Below are 16,517 nucleotides of genomic sequence, written 5' to 3'. Positions count from 1 at the left end.
CCCTCGGTCTCAGGAGCCCAGGGCTTCTGCGCTCACCTCCCCACGGCTGTCAGTGCCCGGCCCCTCGCGAGCACCCTGAGTGAGCCGCTTCCTGAAGATACATGGGGAGGCTGGTCCCCGGGGCACCGTCAGACCCGTGGCGAGGCCAGCAGCCGCCAGCTGGCGCCGAGCCCAGCCCCGGCGGGGGTGGGGAGTGAAGCCAGCGAGGCTGCAGAATGAGCTGAGCCTCCGTGACCTTGAGAAGACTGCTGCCCGGACCCGGCGCGCTTTGGGGCAGTCAGTGACATTGGGGTCATGGTGACCTCTGCCCTCCAAGGACCGGCCCCGGCTGCCCCACCATCATGGGAGCGGGCGTGGCGCCCTGGGAGGGCTGGCTGCGCTGTAGGAGCATCCACAGGACGGGGACCCCTAGGAAGGCATCCTTCCAGCACCTTCCAGGCACCGGGGCACCGGGCTCGTCAGGAGCCCTGGCCCCCAACACAGGCTGAGCCACGTGCCCGGTGTGTCCGCCGCCCACAGCGGGGACTCGGCACCGCAGCTCCCAACAGAGACTCACATGGGCTCTCCGCTGTTGATGTACTCCCACAGCAGCTCCTCTGACAGCTCTGAGAACTTCACCGTGGTCTCCTCGTAGAACTCCGAGACCTCCGTGTCCAGCCGGCCGTCTGCAAGGAAGGACCCCGCAGTGAGGATACGTGGCCGGCGCCAGGCCCCCGCGTCCCCAGGTTCTAGCCGCTGCCTTTGGGGGGAGTTGGCCTGAGCTTTGCGTAGAATTCACACACGGTCGTTAACGGTTCCTTTTAGACAAGGGAAAACAGAAAGAATAAAACAGAAAAGAGGGCAACAGAATTGGCAAAAGCAGGAGAAAAAGCTGCAGCCTGCAGAGCCGGATGACACGGGCCTCTGGTTTCTGTGCTAAGTCGTGGAGTAGAGTTACCACAGGGTGATGCTGCAGTCTACACGAGGCTTTCGGCTGTGGGGCTGGAAATGCCCCAGGCACACAGTACGGTGGCTATGTATGGCGGCCAGTTGTGAGGGCTCTCCACACCAGCCGTCCTGGCGTGAACGGTGCCCCCCAAACGTCACACCCTCTGAAAACCTCAGAACCGGACCTTATTAGGAAACAGGGTCTCTGCAGATGTGATGGAACAAAGGGTCTGACATGAGGTCCTCCTGGAGGAGGGTGGCCCTACATCCAATGACAGGGTCCTTCTAAGAGACAGAAGAGGAGAGACACAGACACAGAGAAGAAGACCCGTGAAGACGGAGGCAGAGATGGGAGGGAGGCGGCCACGAGTCCAGGGATGCCTGGAGCCCCCAGAAGCTGGAAGAGGCAAGAAGGACCCTCCCCTGGAGCCTCTGGAGGGAGCGCGGCCCTGGGCTACCTTGACCTCAGACGTCTGGTGTCCAGGATGGGGGAGGATGGATGCCTGTGGTCTCAAGCCCCAGGGAAAGGAACCACACTGTCCAGCAAGTGCTTTCTCCCCAAAGAGCACAGGTTAAAGTCCAGGACAGACCAAGAAGGTAAGAGTAACCCAATCACTAATTAGCAGACAGGTGCGCGGTCACCCACCTGTGGGATGTGCTCGGGGAGCCCAAGAGCTCAAAGTCAGCCTCAGGGTCCTCCCTGGACCTGAAATATCTTTTACGCAGCTTTAAAAATTGTGCACAAAAAAAAAAAAAAAAAAAAAAAAGCCCGTCGGGACCTCCCCGGCGGCCCAGTGGTTAGGACTCTGCGCTTCCACTGCAGGGGGCACGGGTTTGATCCCCGGTCGGAGAACTAAGACCCCACAAGCCACATGGCTCGGCCAAAACACACACAGAGAAAACCCTCGCCAACAGGGGCCAAACTCCTCCACCTTCCAGACCAAAAACCTCAAAGAAAGCATCTGGGCCGGTCGCATTGGACGGGCTTTTATGACGGCCCCCGCCCCCCAGCACGGTCTCCATCGGGCGCTCAGCGTGCACCCCAGGATTTCCCCGTGGGACCCTGACGTTCCCAGGCAGGACGAGAAGGCGGGGTCACGGGGAGCAAAGACAGAGCCGCCCCCGCGGACCCGGGTCCCCGAGGCCCCCAGGCTCCCTTCACGACGCCCGACCCCGGGGGGCGGGGGGGGGGGCGGAGGTGGCCGTGGTACCTTTGCTGCAGCAGTGGACAATGGCCACGCCCGTGAACACACTGTGCTCCTTCCCGTTCAGCCTGCAAGACACGACGGGGCCCAGCAGGCGACCGTGTGGGGTGTCCGAGACAGCGCCATCCCTGCCACCACCGGGCGCGAGCCCCTGGTCCACCCGCCGGCCCTGGCCACGCGGCCTCCAGGGAAACCTTCCCGCAGCAAGCGCGCAGGTCCAGGCGAGAGGGCGCTCGGTGCCCTCGGAGTGGGGGCTGGGGGATGGCCGGGCCGTCTCACGGGATGCGAGGACGGAGCACCTGGGCCCCGACAGGAGTCTCCGGCCACGCCGGGAGGACCCGGGTCCTGGCAGCTCTCAGCGGCTCTTTCTCGGGTCCCTTCGCTCTCTTGGGTGCAGACACGCGGGGGTGCTGAGCCAGGAAGAGACCCTGAAGGTGGGCGGTGGTGTGGCCCCCCACTCCCGCCCGGGGGCAGGGTTCCGGGACGCCGAGAGGGACAGGGCCTGCTTCCCATGGCGGGAGCTCGGGGGCACTGGGCTCCTGGGGCGACAAGGCAGGGGGAGTCAGGATGAGGAAAGTGAGGAGGGGCAGACATGGGGCTCCCGGACAAGCCCGTTAGGGCGAAGCCAGCGCAGCGGACGTTCGAGGGCACCGGCCCAGCCTTGGACCTGGACCTGGAGGGGCTGCCGGTGGGAGACGGGGGAGGTGATGCACGGACACCCACAGCCCACCCCGAGGAAGCCCGGCCCCTCCACCGGGCCCAGGCTCTGTCGGATGCAGGGCTACTTCCCCGTAGGATGGCCAAGGCCCACCCACCTTGACAGCATGCGGTAGGCGTCCTGCTTGTCCACAGGCTTCTCCAGGATCATCGCTCCCACCGCCTGCAAGAGAAACGGGAGGGAAAGCGTCATTTTCCGCTCCCTGGGCTGGTCTGTGCAAGCGGCACTGTCCACTGTTTAGATTCACATTTTTTTTTTTTTTTAAAGCAGGAGAGATGTGTATAACATGAATTTCACCATTTTGAACTAAAGTGTGTGGTACATTTCCAGGGTTGGGCCAGGACCGCTGTTGAGTTCCAGAACTTTTTCATCATCTGGAACACTCGATCCCCATGAGCTGTCACTCCCCACCTCCCTCCCCAGCCCCTGACACCCCAACCCGCTCTCTGTCTCTGTGGATTTGCCTGTTCTGGACGTTTCCTGTCAATGGAATCACACACTGTGTGTCCTTCTGTGTCTGGCTTCTCTCACTGAGCATCCTGTGTTCAAGGTCCATCCACGCTGTAGCCTGTGTCACAGCTTCGCTCCTTTTCACGGCTGAGTCATATTCTACTGTGTGCATGGACCCCATCCGTCCATCAAAGGGGGGGATATCTGGGTTGTTCACACCTTTTGGCTGTTGCGAATAATGCTATGAACATTCACGTACAAATATTTGTCTGAACACCTATTTTCAATTCTTTGGGGCATATACCTAAGCGTAGATGTCTTAGCTGGGGCTGCCCGAGAGCAGTACAGACGGGGCAGCTTAAACACAGACATTTATGTCTCCCAGTCCTGGAGGCTGGAATCTGAGATCCAGGTGTCAGCAGGGCTGGTCCCTCCTGAGGCCTCTCTCCTGGGCGTGTAGACGGCAGTCTCCTCCCTGTGTCCTCAAAGGGTCGTCCCTCTGTGTGTGTCTGTGTCCTGATCCCCCCTTCTTATAAGGACCCCAGTCCTGTGGGATCAGAACCCACCCTAGTGACCTCATTTTACCTTCATCCCCTCTTTAAAGACCCCATCTCCAAATACAGTCATGTTCTGAGGTCCTGGGCACTAGGACTTCAATATAGGAATCGGGTTGGGGGACACAATTCAGCCCATAACACAACTGCTGGGTCATATAGTAATTCTTCGATTAACATTTTGAAGAAACTGCACCATTCACTCTTTTACTTCCATGCAGCCTTGACCATGAACCAGAAACGATGTCTGATTCTCACCTGCACACAGGTAGGTCCCATCCACCTGGGCTGCACAGAAACAAATGCCACGTTGAGGGCAAGGCAGACCCTGGGATCACCCCATCTGGCATTTTCCGACCCTGGGCTCTTTACAGCTGATTTACAATATTGTGTAAGTTTCAGGTATACAGCAAAGTGGTTCAGTTATACGTATACATATATATATACATGTACATATATGTATTTCAGATCCGTTTCCATTACAGGTTATTACAAGATATTGAATATAGTTCCCTGTTCTACACAGTAACTCCAGACTCTTTCAAACAGGTGGTCCCTCGCCTGGAGACCATGATGGTACCCTAGCAATGAGGCCCAGCATCCCTGGGAGATGCCTGCCATCAGGCCAGCGAGGGTCTCAGACAGAGGGTTGTCACCAGCATGGCAGAGCTACCGTACCGATCACTGTGACCTCCCACCAAAAAGTCCAACCCTCAGTGGCCAAAACCCCTATCTTAGCGAGAACCGTTTCCCTCCAAAACATATGCCGAGGCCCTGATGCCCGGCCCTGTGAACAGGACATTATTTGGTAATAGGGTCTTTACAGATGTAAGAAAATTTAAGATGAGGTCGTACTGCAGTAGGTGGGCCCTAATCCATGATGACTGGTGTCCTTATAAGAAGAAGGAAACTGGGACACAGAGGAGAAGGCATGTGAAGACGGAGGCAGAGATGGGAGGGATGCGGCCACAAGCCCAGGGATGCCCGGGATTTCAGGCAAACCACCAGAAGCCGGGGTGGGGCGGGGAGAGAGAGAGAGAGAGAGGCCTGGGACGGATCCTCCCTTAGGTCTTCCAGAAAGAACCAGCCTTGCCGAGGCCTTGGTTTCGGTTACCAAGGACATGCCCGCCACACGGAGAGCCAGAAAGCAGACTCACCACGATGGTGTCTGCTCCGATGACAACGTCAGGGGCCCGCAGGTCCTTCTGCAAGAAATCCAGACTCAGCTTTAGAAAGGACGACTCCGCACGCCTTACACGTTTTCATGCCATGACGCACATGACACAGCATCGCTGCTTACTTGCGAATCCAGTCTCACTTTGGAAAGCAAGATTTCAGTGTCCTCGACACACCAAGCAAGGAAGACGTGACCCCAAGACACTCATTGGAAACCTGCACACAACCTTCTGCTCTGGCTGCACTTAAATTCTAACCTTGCCACGGCCGGAAATCAGTCCATTAATGTTCATTTATTTATACCAGTACTTCTTACAGCATTAACTTGAACATATGGGTCATATATGTTAACTGCCATTAGGTATTATTATAACACATAGTAACAGGTAAGCTACTTTAATTCTGTATCATAAATGACACTATTATATTAATTAGTATATTATATAGTAACACACAGCAATAGATAAGCTACATTAATTCCATATCATAAATGATACTGTTACATTAATTACAAGAGTATATTATATAATAAGACCTAATAATAGATAAGATACATTTATTCTATAGTTAATTCTATATCGTAAGTCATACTGTTATGTTAATTGCAATGATATATTATACAGTAACACTCATAGTAATGCAGAAGCTGTATTGTTTCTATATCATAAATGATGTTGTTATACTAAATACCATAGTATATTATATAGTAACAGTAATAGATAAGCTAGGTTATTTCTGTACCATAAATGATGCTGTTATATTAAATATCATAATATATTATATAGTAACACTTAGTAAGAGATAAACTACATTAATTCTATATCATAAACGATGCTATTATATTAGTTACAATAGCATATGACATGGTAACACCTAGTAATAGATCAGGTAGATCAATTCTTTATCATAAATGATACTATGATATGAACTGCAATAGTATGTTACATCCTAGCAAAGTAAGAGGTAAGCTACGTTCTATAAATGATACTATCACATAAATTACAGCAGTGTTCAACATGAGGACCCTCAGCCGTAGAGACGCGAGACTAACTGCACTTATCTATAACACGTATGTTTAAAACCTGAAGATGCCCTCCTAGCAGGAGACCCAGGAAGAAGCAGAAGCAGGAGCCCTCGCCTGGTGCATCCTGCCGGCCACCTCCAGGGCCTTCTGCTTGGCCGTTTCCACCGCGTATGCGTACGGAGTAGCAAATGAGGCCTTATGCAGCTTCTCCTTGAACCTGGAAGGGACCACCTCGAACCTGAGGCCCTGAAACAGGACAGAAGGGGTCGGGAGGGTTTATGGGAGGAACGTGAGGATGCTGACAGATGTGCAGGCTCTGAAGGAACTGGCCTTTCCCCGCGCAGCCCACCTTCCCTGACTATCTGGTCTAGGCACCGGATGCTGACCCAGCACCAGCCCCCGGCCGCAGGGGGTGCGGGACTTGCAGAGGACCCGGGGGCGCTGGCGGGAAGACCTCTGCACACGCAGAGGCCAGCAGGGCTGTATTGATTGCGATGCTGGGGCCTGCAGCCTCGAGGGGTCAAAGGGCTCCCAGAGAGTCCCAAAGGCTTTGCCTCCACAGAGGTCAAACTGCTGAAATGACACAGCCTGCACGAAATGCCACAAAAATGCCACTAATTAGGGCTGCGCGAGGGTGAATATGGCTGCTTTAACTTGGTCCCCTAACACCTGTGACCAGGCAGCCCCTGTGGAAGGCAGGTCATGGACACAGTGACATCCAGAGTGGGATGGGGACAGGATTGCGGGTCTTGCCCACAGAGGATAAAACTCCCATCCCCATGGGGAACCCCGCGGAGCACCCAGCTGGCTCTTACCTTCCCTGCATCCCAGCGCTCTCCCCTCCATCACGGACCTCCCGCACCCCCAGGTCCCCCTGGACCACACTGTGAGCCCCCCTTGGCTCTGTACTACCCCAGCCGGCACCCCTCACTCTGCACCTACCGCCCCTCTCCCCGCCCATGTCCTGCCAGGGCCCCCTCCACTCCCCTCTCCCCTACCCTCCCACGCCACACAGCACAGCACCCGCCCGTCCTCCTCCTGGAGGTACAGGCAGCACCCCTTACTCAGCACCTAACCCTACCCCTACCCCAGCCCACTCCGCCCCCCCAGGCAGGGCCTTCCCATCAAGACCAAGCCTCCGCTGGAGCCTCTGTCCGCTCCCTCCCTCCCTCCTCCCTCCCTCCCTCCCGGCTCCTGGACAGACTCGGCTCAGGCCCACAGACCTGGCCTTGGCCTGAAGCCCCACAGATCCCGCCCGGCAGGGCACCAGGTCTCCAGGCCCTGGCTGGAAGACGCTGGCCCCCCCGATCAGGTAGACTCCTCCTTCCCCCCGGCCCACAGGCCTGGACCACGGTCACTAGGGTCCTGCCCCCTGGTTCCCTCAAGGCCCCAGCCTTGCAGAGACCCCAGACCCCCAGTCACTAGGCCCCGGCCCTGCAGACTCTGGACCTCAGACCCTGTCATGAGGCCCCATCGTGAAGCCCCGGCCTGCACACACCCCCACACACTAGGCCCCCCCCAGTCACTAGGCCCCGGCCCTGCAGACCAACCGACCCCCGTGCCCCCACCCCCCACTAAGCCCAGGTCACTAGGACCCTCGGTCACTCGTCTCCAGTCACTAGACCCTGCCCCCCCCATCGCTGGACACTCCCAGTTACTAGGCCCCGGCCCTGCAGACACCACCCCGCCTCCAGCTAAGTCCTGGTCACTAGCCCCCGGGCCACTAGGCCCCTGGTGACTAGGCCCGGGTCACTAGGCCCGTGCCAGACCCCGGCCCTGCAGACCCCGGCCCAGGCCAGGCCCAGGCCGCTCACCGCGTTGCTGAGGATCTCCTGGCGGCGCGGGGAGGCGCTGGCCAACACCACGCGCTTGTGCTGCAGCTTCCCGATCACCGGGCACAGCACCATGGTGCCGCCGCGACCCGACCCAAGCTCGACTCCGCGCCTAGAACCGCACGTCCCAGGCCGCGCGCCCAGCGACGCGCGCCTACCACCGCGGCCCGGGCCCCGCCCCGGCTCCGCCCCAACCAAGCCCCGCCCCGGCCACTGGAGCTCCGCCCAGGCCTCACAACCACCACCACCACCCCGCCACGAAGCCCCACCCAGGGCCCGCCCCCCCTCGGAGGAAGCGCATCCGGACCTCTTCCTTGCCGGCCCCGAACGAAGCCCCGCCCCACCCACGAAGCCCCGCCCCCACGCTCGCCCCGTCCCCGTCCTGCAGCCGGCGACGCGAGCTGGGCGCGGGCTGGGGGCCTGGGGCGAGGGCGGTCTCCAGGTCCTCAGAACCCGGAGACCAAGGGGCACCTTGGGAGCACTAAGAGGGCGATGGGGGAAAAAAAAGGAGTGTCCGTGTGAATCGGTGGAGGCGTCCCCGCGGGTGCTGTGGGGGACGGAGATGAGGGGTCCCCGGGGCGCGGTGGGGGGCGGAGATGGGGTCGACGAGGCGCAGTGGGCGTGCGGCACTTAGCCTCAGCGCTAGTGCTGTTTGGGGGCAGGTCATTCATTTTTGTGGGGCTGCCCTGGGCGATTGCAGGGTATTTAGCAGTATCTCTGGTTTCTCTCCACTAGATGGCAGTAGCTGCCCTCCAAGTTGGGGACAACCGACCGTCTGCGCATGTCCTGTCCACTGGGGGACCGAATCGCCCCTCGTTGTGTGCCAGGGCTATAGATAGATAGATGATACATAGATAGACATAGATAGATAGATAGATAGATAGATAGATAGATAGATAGATAGATAGATAGATAGATAGATAGATAGATAGATAAATGATGGATAGATAAGGTGAATAGATGATTGATAGATACAATGGATGGATGGGCAGTTAGATGGATGGATGGCCACAGACACATAGATCGTAGATAGATAAATAGATGTTAGATAAATGCGAGATGGATAAATGCTAGAGATAGATTATTTATTAATATAGAGACAAATAGATATGACGGATGGATGGGTGGATGGATGGATACATAGATAGATACACAGATAATTAATAGATAGACTTCAGATAGAGTCATTCTAGTCAGAATTCTCAGCCTCACACTACTGACATTGGGGGCTGAGTGACTCTCTGATACGGGGCGTCCTATGCACTGTGGGCTGTGGAGGAGCATCCCTGGTCTCCCCCCACCAGGTGCCAGGAGCACCCCTCGCCACCACGGTGACAACCAAAATGACCCCTGACTAATACATAGCACATATATATAAACTAATACATACCTATGTGTATGTAGATGTACATGTGTCTGTATATATATATATGGTATATCATGGTATGTGGTATATATCAACATGACATCCTAATGTATTTTTTTTTAATTTTATTTATTTATTTGGCTGTGTTGGGTCTTCGTTTCCGTGCGAGGGCTTTCTCTAGTTGTGGCGAGCGGGGGCCACTCTTCATCGCGGTGCGCGGGCCTCTCACTGCTGTGGCCTCTTCCGTTGCGGAGCACAGGCTCCAGACGCACAGGCTCAGTAGTTCTGGCTCACAGGCCTAGTTGCTCCACGGCATGTGGGAGCATGCCGTGGGTCCTCCCAGACCAGGGCTCGAACCCGCCTCCCCTGCATTGGCAGGCAGATTCTCAACCACTGCGCCACCAGGGAAGCCCCCTAATGTATGTTTTGATGGCATCGTAATGTCCTCTTTTTTCCCCCTTAATCTTCTGTGCTGGGTGATCCCGCACAAGGCATCAGATGGTCGTGCAAACCAGATCCCTGTGCACCAAGCCCCCAAGTCCCCACCCTAACCCCCTCTTGGTTAACCCATCAGAGGGCTGACCACCCACCAGCAAGCCCCTCCACAGTGAGTTCTGATTCACCGTGTGGACTCACCCTGCCCCAAACTTTACCCATTTTGGGGGAGTCATTTCCTGATTGGTTGAACTTTACGTTTCCCTCAAATGTCTGGAGTTAGAAATAATTCTTTTTCTTCTTCTTCTTTCTAATTCTAGGCATTTCAAGGAAATGTAAAAATTCAACCAGTCAGGAAGCATCTTTATCACTGAATCATCTTCCCCCGGACAGTGACAATGAATATTTAGCTCGAAAGGTCAGGATGGAGGCATAAATACTTGTTTTCAAATTGCACAGCAGAAAAGGTGTCAAACCGCCCGCCCTCCAGCCGAGCTTGAGGCCCCCTTACTGGTTCTCCTCTGTCGATGCTGGTGTCACTGAGTTTTATCTGGATGAAGACATCAGAGAAGGTATTGCAAAGGAAAACTGGAAAACCATTTAATGAAGGATCACTGTCCGATGGGGTCAATTCCCCCCGAATCTCCAGAACCAGCCCTGAAGGCTCCTGTTCAGTTCAATGCACAAGCCGAACATCTTGCTTACAAAAATAGACGGTTTATTCTGAGGAAGTTCTAGGTGTACAGGGCACTTGTCAGCATAGTACTGAGGCTCCTCAGCCACCTCCCCCATCCTTCCCCATCATGTTAACACCCGACATCCCCGCCATAACGAAGAACCGACATCGGTCCGTTTCCGAGGAGGGATCGGTGTTGGAATCTCTCCCGTTTTCCCCGTGCTCTTCTGGGATCCAGTCTGCGATCCTCTCATTTTCCTTAGATGTTCCAGCTTCCATCTTTCTCAGGATTGTGGACAAGAAGGGGAGCAGGCTGACGGATGTCTTGATGGTTTTGACTTACGCTGTAGGAAGGTCTTGGTGACAGACAAACTCAACAAGGTGACGAGGGAGGCAAGAAAGGAACGGTGGTTGGCACGGGACACTCTGTAAACTAGGGATTTAGCCAGGGACGTCCGGCAGGGGTTACCAGCCAAAGCTGGGTCCCCACGTGTGTGGGATGGGACTCTGAGGCAGGTGCTGGGTTCGACTCCCTGCTGGCTAACTCACCAGCTCCGGGCCACCGTTGTGGCCTTTATCGGTGAGTCCCACAGCAGTAATCTTACACATCTCATCCCATTTAGGAACCCGCCCTGCACGTTTATTTACATCCACTCCTACCCTAGAGGTATTTTAACAGCACTAAGGAATCTCATTGGCATTACAGAATCGTATAGGTTTCCAAAGACAGATCAGACGCTGGAAGAAAAAATAAATCAGTGTCTCCGTGCGAGAGTTTCCAACAAACCACCTGTTTTTAGCATGGATATTTTAAAACAGGCTCAAGTAAAGAGAATGACATAATGAAACCCTGTGTTCCCTTCACCCAGGCTCAAGCATTATGAGCTATCGGCATTCTGGTAGTTTTCATTTATCCAGTCCCCAAATATGCAGGCACAAATGCACACACGCGCGTGCACACACAAAGACGTGGGCGCATGCACGTGTACACATGTGTGTGAAGTGTGCACATATGGGTATGCACGCATGTATATATGTGCATGCTTGTATTTGCTCTCGTATTTTAAAGCAAGCATCAACCATCGTAACTCCGCCCAGGACTATTTTCATTTACACCTTCAGCATTTTAGGATCTCTTTTAACAAAGCCAAAGCCCCATCATCCCACCCAACCAATCCTGGATTCCACCCGCGCCCCGTTCGTGTTCTGCTGGCCCGGTTCACGCCAGGAGCCCAGAACACCGTGATTCTGCCATCCTTGAAATTCCAGGGAGCCTGGTGGGAGGGTAATGGGACGGCTCGGTCTTGGTCAGGCAGGGGTCTCAGGAGTCCGAGGGAGAAACCTGTCCGCCCAGCACACGGGGAGAAGTCAGGGATGTGGGTCTCTGCGTTCTTCCTCCCACACCCTCCCAAGAGCTGAATCACAGAATCACATCTTGTTTTTTTTCTCATGTCTATGTACATGCGAATGTGTTATCATTTTACGGGAGGCTTAAGAGGGCAACAGATTGAAGGAGTGTGTGGGGAGAACACACACACACAAACACACACACACACATACAACATTATTAAAAGGCCGAAAGAGGGGCAAATCCCGCCCTGCCTGGGATTTCAGGTGATCTGACGGACCTCTCGGACAGGCTGACGGTCACCTGAAGTTCTGGATGGAAATTCCCAGCAATTCGAAAGACCCTGTCGGACCTCCTGAATTTCGGTGGAACTGGGGGCCCCTAGAATGCAGAAGTCATGGGGGCGTCGACAGCCCTGGATGGCTGAGTGGCTGCCAACCAAATAAGGGCTGGCACAGCCCTCTGTGACCCAAAGGCTGGAGGGACGTGACATCCACTGGGGGAGGGTATTACTACCTAGACTGGCTTCCTCTGAATTCAAACTGTGAGGCTTAATAACAAAGCAGCAGAAAAACGTCCTGTGAGGGTGGTTTGAGGTTTTTCGCACTTTTGTAGCATCAGACACTGGAGGCCCACGCCCAGACGTGGGTGCCACTGTCCCTCCGGCTCAGGGTTTCCGCCCCCGGACTGTTGCTCCCTCGACCTGGCTTTCTAGGGTTCGCCTTGGGGACAGTTGGGGAGAGTGGGGGAACAGCACGCCATGCACGGACCATCCAGATCCCGGACACGTGCCCTTTTCTCGTCCCTTCCGCCCATGGGCTCAAGTCCTCCCCAGGGGCATGTCCGGCTGTCCCTCTGAGGCTCCCGAGGGTGGCTCTCGGCTCCCTGTAAACACAGACACTGGCTCGGACACCGTCCTCTGTGGAGTGTCCCAGCTGCGTGGCCTGGGGTGGAGGACGGTGAAGGGGCCCTCCAGGCTGCACCTCCAAGCCGAGGGACTGGATTCCACAAAGCAGGTCCCACCCTGGGAGCCAGCACCAGGCACCGGGCCCTCCTGCAGCCACCTAAGCAGGAGCCAGAGGCTCAGTCTCAGAATGTCAGAGTGTGTGTGTCTCCTGGGGCAGCCGTAACAAATTCCCATAAACTGCAGGCTAAAACCCCGGACAGACCTGCACCCTCCCCCAGCCCGGAGACCAGACGTCTGAGGGCAGCCATAACAAGTTCCCATAAACTGCAGGCTAAAACCCCAGACAGACCTGCATCTTCCCCCATCCTGGAGACCAGACGTCTGAGGTCAGGGTGTCCCAGGGCTGCACCCCCTCCAGAGGCTCCAGGGGAGGGTCCTTCCTGCCTCTTCCAGCTTCTGGGGGCTCTGGGCTTCCCTGGGCTTGTGGCCGCGTGCCTCCCGTCTCTGCCTCTGTCTTCCCGGTTCTTCTCCTGTGTGTCTGGGTCTCTCCTCTTCTGCCCCTTAGAAGGACCCTGTCGTTGGATGTAGGGTCACCCTGATCCCATAGGTCACACTTTGTGGTTCCTAGCGGACATGGACTTTGGCGAGACACCGTTCACCCCAGCGTACGTATGCCTGCTTCTCTTCCAATGTGACCAGGTGCTTCCAGAACATCAGCTCACAACCCCCATCTGCATCTCTGACTCACGGAGGGGACGTCACCTGCCCCACAGCCAAGCCACCCTGGAGGTCCCTGAGCCCCCGCCTGCCAGCCCCTCCAAGGTCTCACCTTATAGGCTGCAGGGCTGTTTTCCTTTCCCAAGAGAGCCCTGAGCTCAGTCCTGTGCATGTCCTTGTGATGTGCAAAGCACCCAAAAGTTTGTTCTTTCAGGCAAATCCCGGCCTCCCGGGAACCTGCTGGTTTAGCATCCTGGGCAGTCCGGGGACTGGGCCCCTTATCTTCCCAAAGCAGCCCAGGTAGTGGGGCTGGTACAGGTGTGTCCCAGGTGCTGAGCAGACCTGCTACGGGCTCGTGTGGTCAGTGCTCTCCCCTGGTCCTCCAAGGATCCCACGGGTCAGGCCAGGAGCCTCTCCAGACCCCCAGGACGACTTGCCATGGCCCGGGGTTCTCAGCTTGGAGGCGGAGCCAGAGAACGGGCCGGAGGGGGCCCCCCGAGGCAAGCTGCACCCCGAGGCGGGTCAGGGAGATGCAGTTGTAGCTGCGAACACTCAGAAAGTTGTCATCCGCCCAGAGACCCTCGGTCCACACCTCCGGGACGGACGAACTTCCGGTCTGGGGGCTGTGGCTTGGGGATATTTAAGGAGAACCTGATCCCCACCGGCGAGCCCCCGTGTTTGCTTGGCTCCGGGGGGCGGGGGGAACCAGGTGATGTCGCAGGGACCCATGGGCCCCCAGAGCACGGGGCCCGAGGTGGCCTGTCCACGGGCACGTGGCCAAATCCCAGTGCCCGGAGGGACCGCGGGTAGATTGTCGCAGGGCGGGGTGGGGGGGGGTGGGGGGGGGTGGGAAGGACCGCACCGCCCTCTCCCGGCTGCCCCGCCCCCGCCCCCGCCCCCGAGGGGCGCCCGGCTCAGAAGACGCTCTCCTGCCGCTTGACGCTGGGCCGGCCGGCGGCGTCCAGCCCCTCCACGGAGCGCACGGACAGCGTGCGTCCAGAGACGAGGCTCTCGAGGTGCCCCTCGGGGCTGCCGGTGGGCAGGGGCCTGTAGCCCAAGTAGTGCCGCATGTGGAGCTGGAACTCGCGGGACGCGAAGTAGTAGACGAAGGGGTCCAGGCAGTTGTTGAGGCAGCTGAGGCAGAGCGTGAGCTTGTACACGTGGTAGTAGCTGCGGCCGAAGAACAGCCGACTGACCACGTGCACCAGCAGCACGAAGTTGTTGGGCGCGAAGCAGGTGACGAAGGCCAGAAGCACCACGGCCGCCAGGCACACGGCGCGGGACCTCCGGGCCTCCCCGTGGCGGTCGGCCGAGCGCAGCAGCGTGAGGATGGTGGCCGTGTAGCAGGCCACGGTGACCACGAAGGGAACGAGGAAGAGCACGACGAACAGGGTGAGGAGGAACACCGCCCACATGGCCACGCTGGGCAGCATGCTGGACTTGAGCACGTCGAAGCACGTGACGATGCCCAGCACCTCCACGGCGTAGGTGAGGTCCGTGCGGGCCAGCGGCGACAGGGCGGCCAGAAGGAGGAGCCACGTGCCGGCGCAGGCAGCCACGGCGTAGCGGCGGCAGCGCCAGCGGGCGGAGGCCAGCGGGTACACGACGCCCAGGAAGCGGTCCACGCTGATGCAGGTCATGGTGAGGATGGAGGAATACATGTTCGCGTAGAAGGCCACGGTCACCACGTTGCACAGCAGCTCGCCGAACACCCAGTGGTTGCCGTTGCAGTGGTAGTAGATCTGGAAGGGCAGCACGCAGGCCAGCATCAGGTCCGTGACGCTCAGGTTGATCATGAAGATGACCGAGGGTGTCTTGGGTCCGATGTGGCGGCACAGCACCCACAGGGAGAACAAGTTGCCAGGGATACTTATCAGTGCCACCAGCGAGTATACCACCGGCAGGACCACCGCGATGGCCGGGTCCCGCAGCATCAGGAGGGTGGCGTTGTCCGGACGCGTCACGTTCATGTCCATCCTGGAGCCGGGGGTTGGGGGCCGATCTGGAAGAGAAAAGGGGCGCCAGGGGTGAGAGGGGCAGACGACGGGGTCTGCCTGCACAGGGACGGAGAGATGGGAGGGTCCCTGGCGCCCAAGGGGCTGGCAGCTCCCGGTTCCTCCTCTGCTGGCCCTCCCTCCCTTCTGGTCCCTCTTCCCGCCCTCCACCTGTATCCCAGACCCAATAGATGCTAAATCCTCAAGGGCTGCATCACCCACAAAAGCTACAAGGAACCATTTGAAAACACCCACCACCGGTTGCCAGGCTCCTGACCCAGCATGGGGGTCACAAACCTGCCCCTCCATCCTGCACCGGGTGGTGGAGGGGGAAAGAGAACCCACACTGGGACGTGGAGACCCCGTGTCCTGTCCCTGCAGGCAGCAGGTGTGGGCTCAAGTCTGCTGGGGCCAGAGGACATAGGACTCTTCCTGTAACTGCCCACAGCCCAGCTGCACCTGGGTCACTGCACTCCTGCCCCTCCCCTGGCAACTTCCTTCCTTCCTGTGACTTGGAAGCATGGGGAGCATGCTGTGAGGCACGGTGCGGAGGCTTCAATCCTGGGGCCATGAGGATGCAGGGCGGTGAGGCCGAGGTACAAGGTTACAAAGTCACCAAGGGAATGACTCTGTTTCCAACCTGCAAAGTAGCTTCCCTCGGATGCTCTGAGCCCCAGTTTCTTCACTGGCACACAGTGAAGTCAGGGTCCCCCCACCCCAGGGCTGTGCTGGGTATCGCAGGCTGCCCTCCCCGACCGCACGGATGTGCTGTGCTGCTGGCGTCGTGGTCCCAGCAGGATAGTAAGTGTCACCCTGCGCCTGGCCTCCTGCCTTTGGCCCATAACCGCTCATCACCCCAACACCGCAGCTCCACTCCCTTCCAAGTTCGGGACCCCAATCCCAGAGCACCCGTTGTGGCTGCTCCTTTGGGGCGGGGGGGGATGTTGGGGCGCCTGAGACATCATCCCCATGTCTTCCCTCCCTCCATCCCTCCCCGGTGATGTCACAATAATCCTCTTATTGTGACATCACCGGTAGCACCAGCAGGACGTGAAGATAGAAAAGGGGCTTGGAGGTGAGCTGGTGACACGTTCCTAAACTGCAAAGGGGAGTGGATCCCCTGCCCGGCTCCGGCCCTGATGGGGGGTCCTGGGGGTTCCCTCCCGCAGACCACACAGAGCATCCTCT

The 16,517-nt window shown here is 57.5% G+C and overlaps 2 protein-coding genes across 7 annotated transcripts in view; both read right to left on the bottom strand.

The window, feature by feature from the left end:
• ASMTL (acetylserotonin O-methyltransferase like) overlaps nt 1-8,048 on the bottom strand; it is a 28,288-nt gene extending 20,240 nt beyond the window's left edge. The window contains exons 1-7 of one of the 4 annotated variants that reach the window (XM_089904873.1): nt 7,869-8,048; nt 6,169-6,300; nt 5,012-5,059; nt 2,948-3,012; nt 2,139-2,200; nt 1,574-1,642; nt 557-665 (exon numbers count right to left, since the gene is read on the bottom strand). In XM_089904873.1, the coding sequence (XP_089760999.1) occupies nt 557-665; nt 1,574-1,642; nt 2,139-2,200; nt 2,948-3,012; nt 5,012-5,059; nt 6,169-6,300; nt 7,869-7,961 (578 nt within the window). In that variant the 5' untranslated portion in view covers nt 7,962-8,048. The remainder of the gene's footprint in view (nt 1-556; nt 666-1,573; nt 1,643-2,138; nt 2,201-2,947; nt 3,013-5,011; nt 5,060-6,168; nt 6,301-7,868) is intronic. The other 3 variants (XM_022561892.2, XM_022561894.2, XM_022561893.2) reach the window with 3 other exon arrangements.
• Nucleotides 8,049-14,187: 6,139 nt separating this feature from the next.
• Nucleotides 14,188-16,517, bottom strand: part of P2RY8 (P2Y receptor family member 8) — a 51,906-nt gene continuing 49,576 nt past the window's right edge. For all 3 annotated transcript variants that reach the window (XM_022561896.3, XM_022561899.3, XM_022561898.2), the window contains exon 2: nt 14,188-15,337. In XM_022561896.3, the coding sequence (XP_022417604.1) occupies nt 14,250-15,311 (1,062 nt within the window). In that variant the 5' untranslated portion in view covers nt 15,312-15,337 and the 3' untranslated portion in view covers nt 14,188-14,249. The remainder of the gene's footprint in view (nt 15,338-16,517) is intronic.

This window comes from Delphinapterus leucas, chromosome X (assembly GCF_059928025.1).
Source record: "Delphinapterus leucas isolate spDelLeu-1000000601 "Yukka" chromosome X, BTC_Dleu_Yukka2, whole genome shotgun sequence".
Lineage (NCBI taxonomy): Eukaryota > Metazoa > Chordata > Mammalia > Artiodactyla > Monodontidae > Delphinapterus > Delphinapterus leucas.
This window is presented reverse-complemented; position numbering and strand designations above follow the sequence as displayed.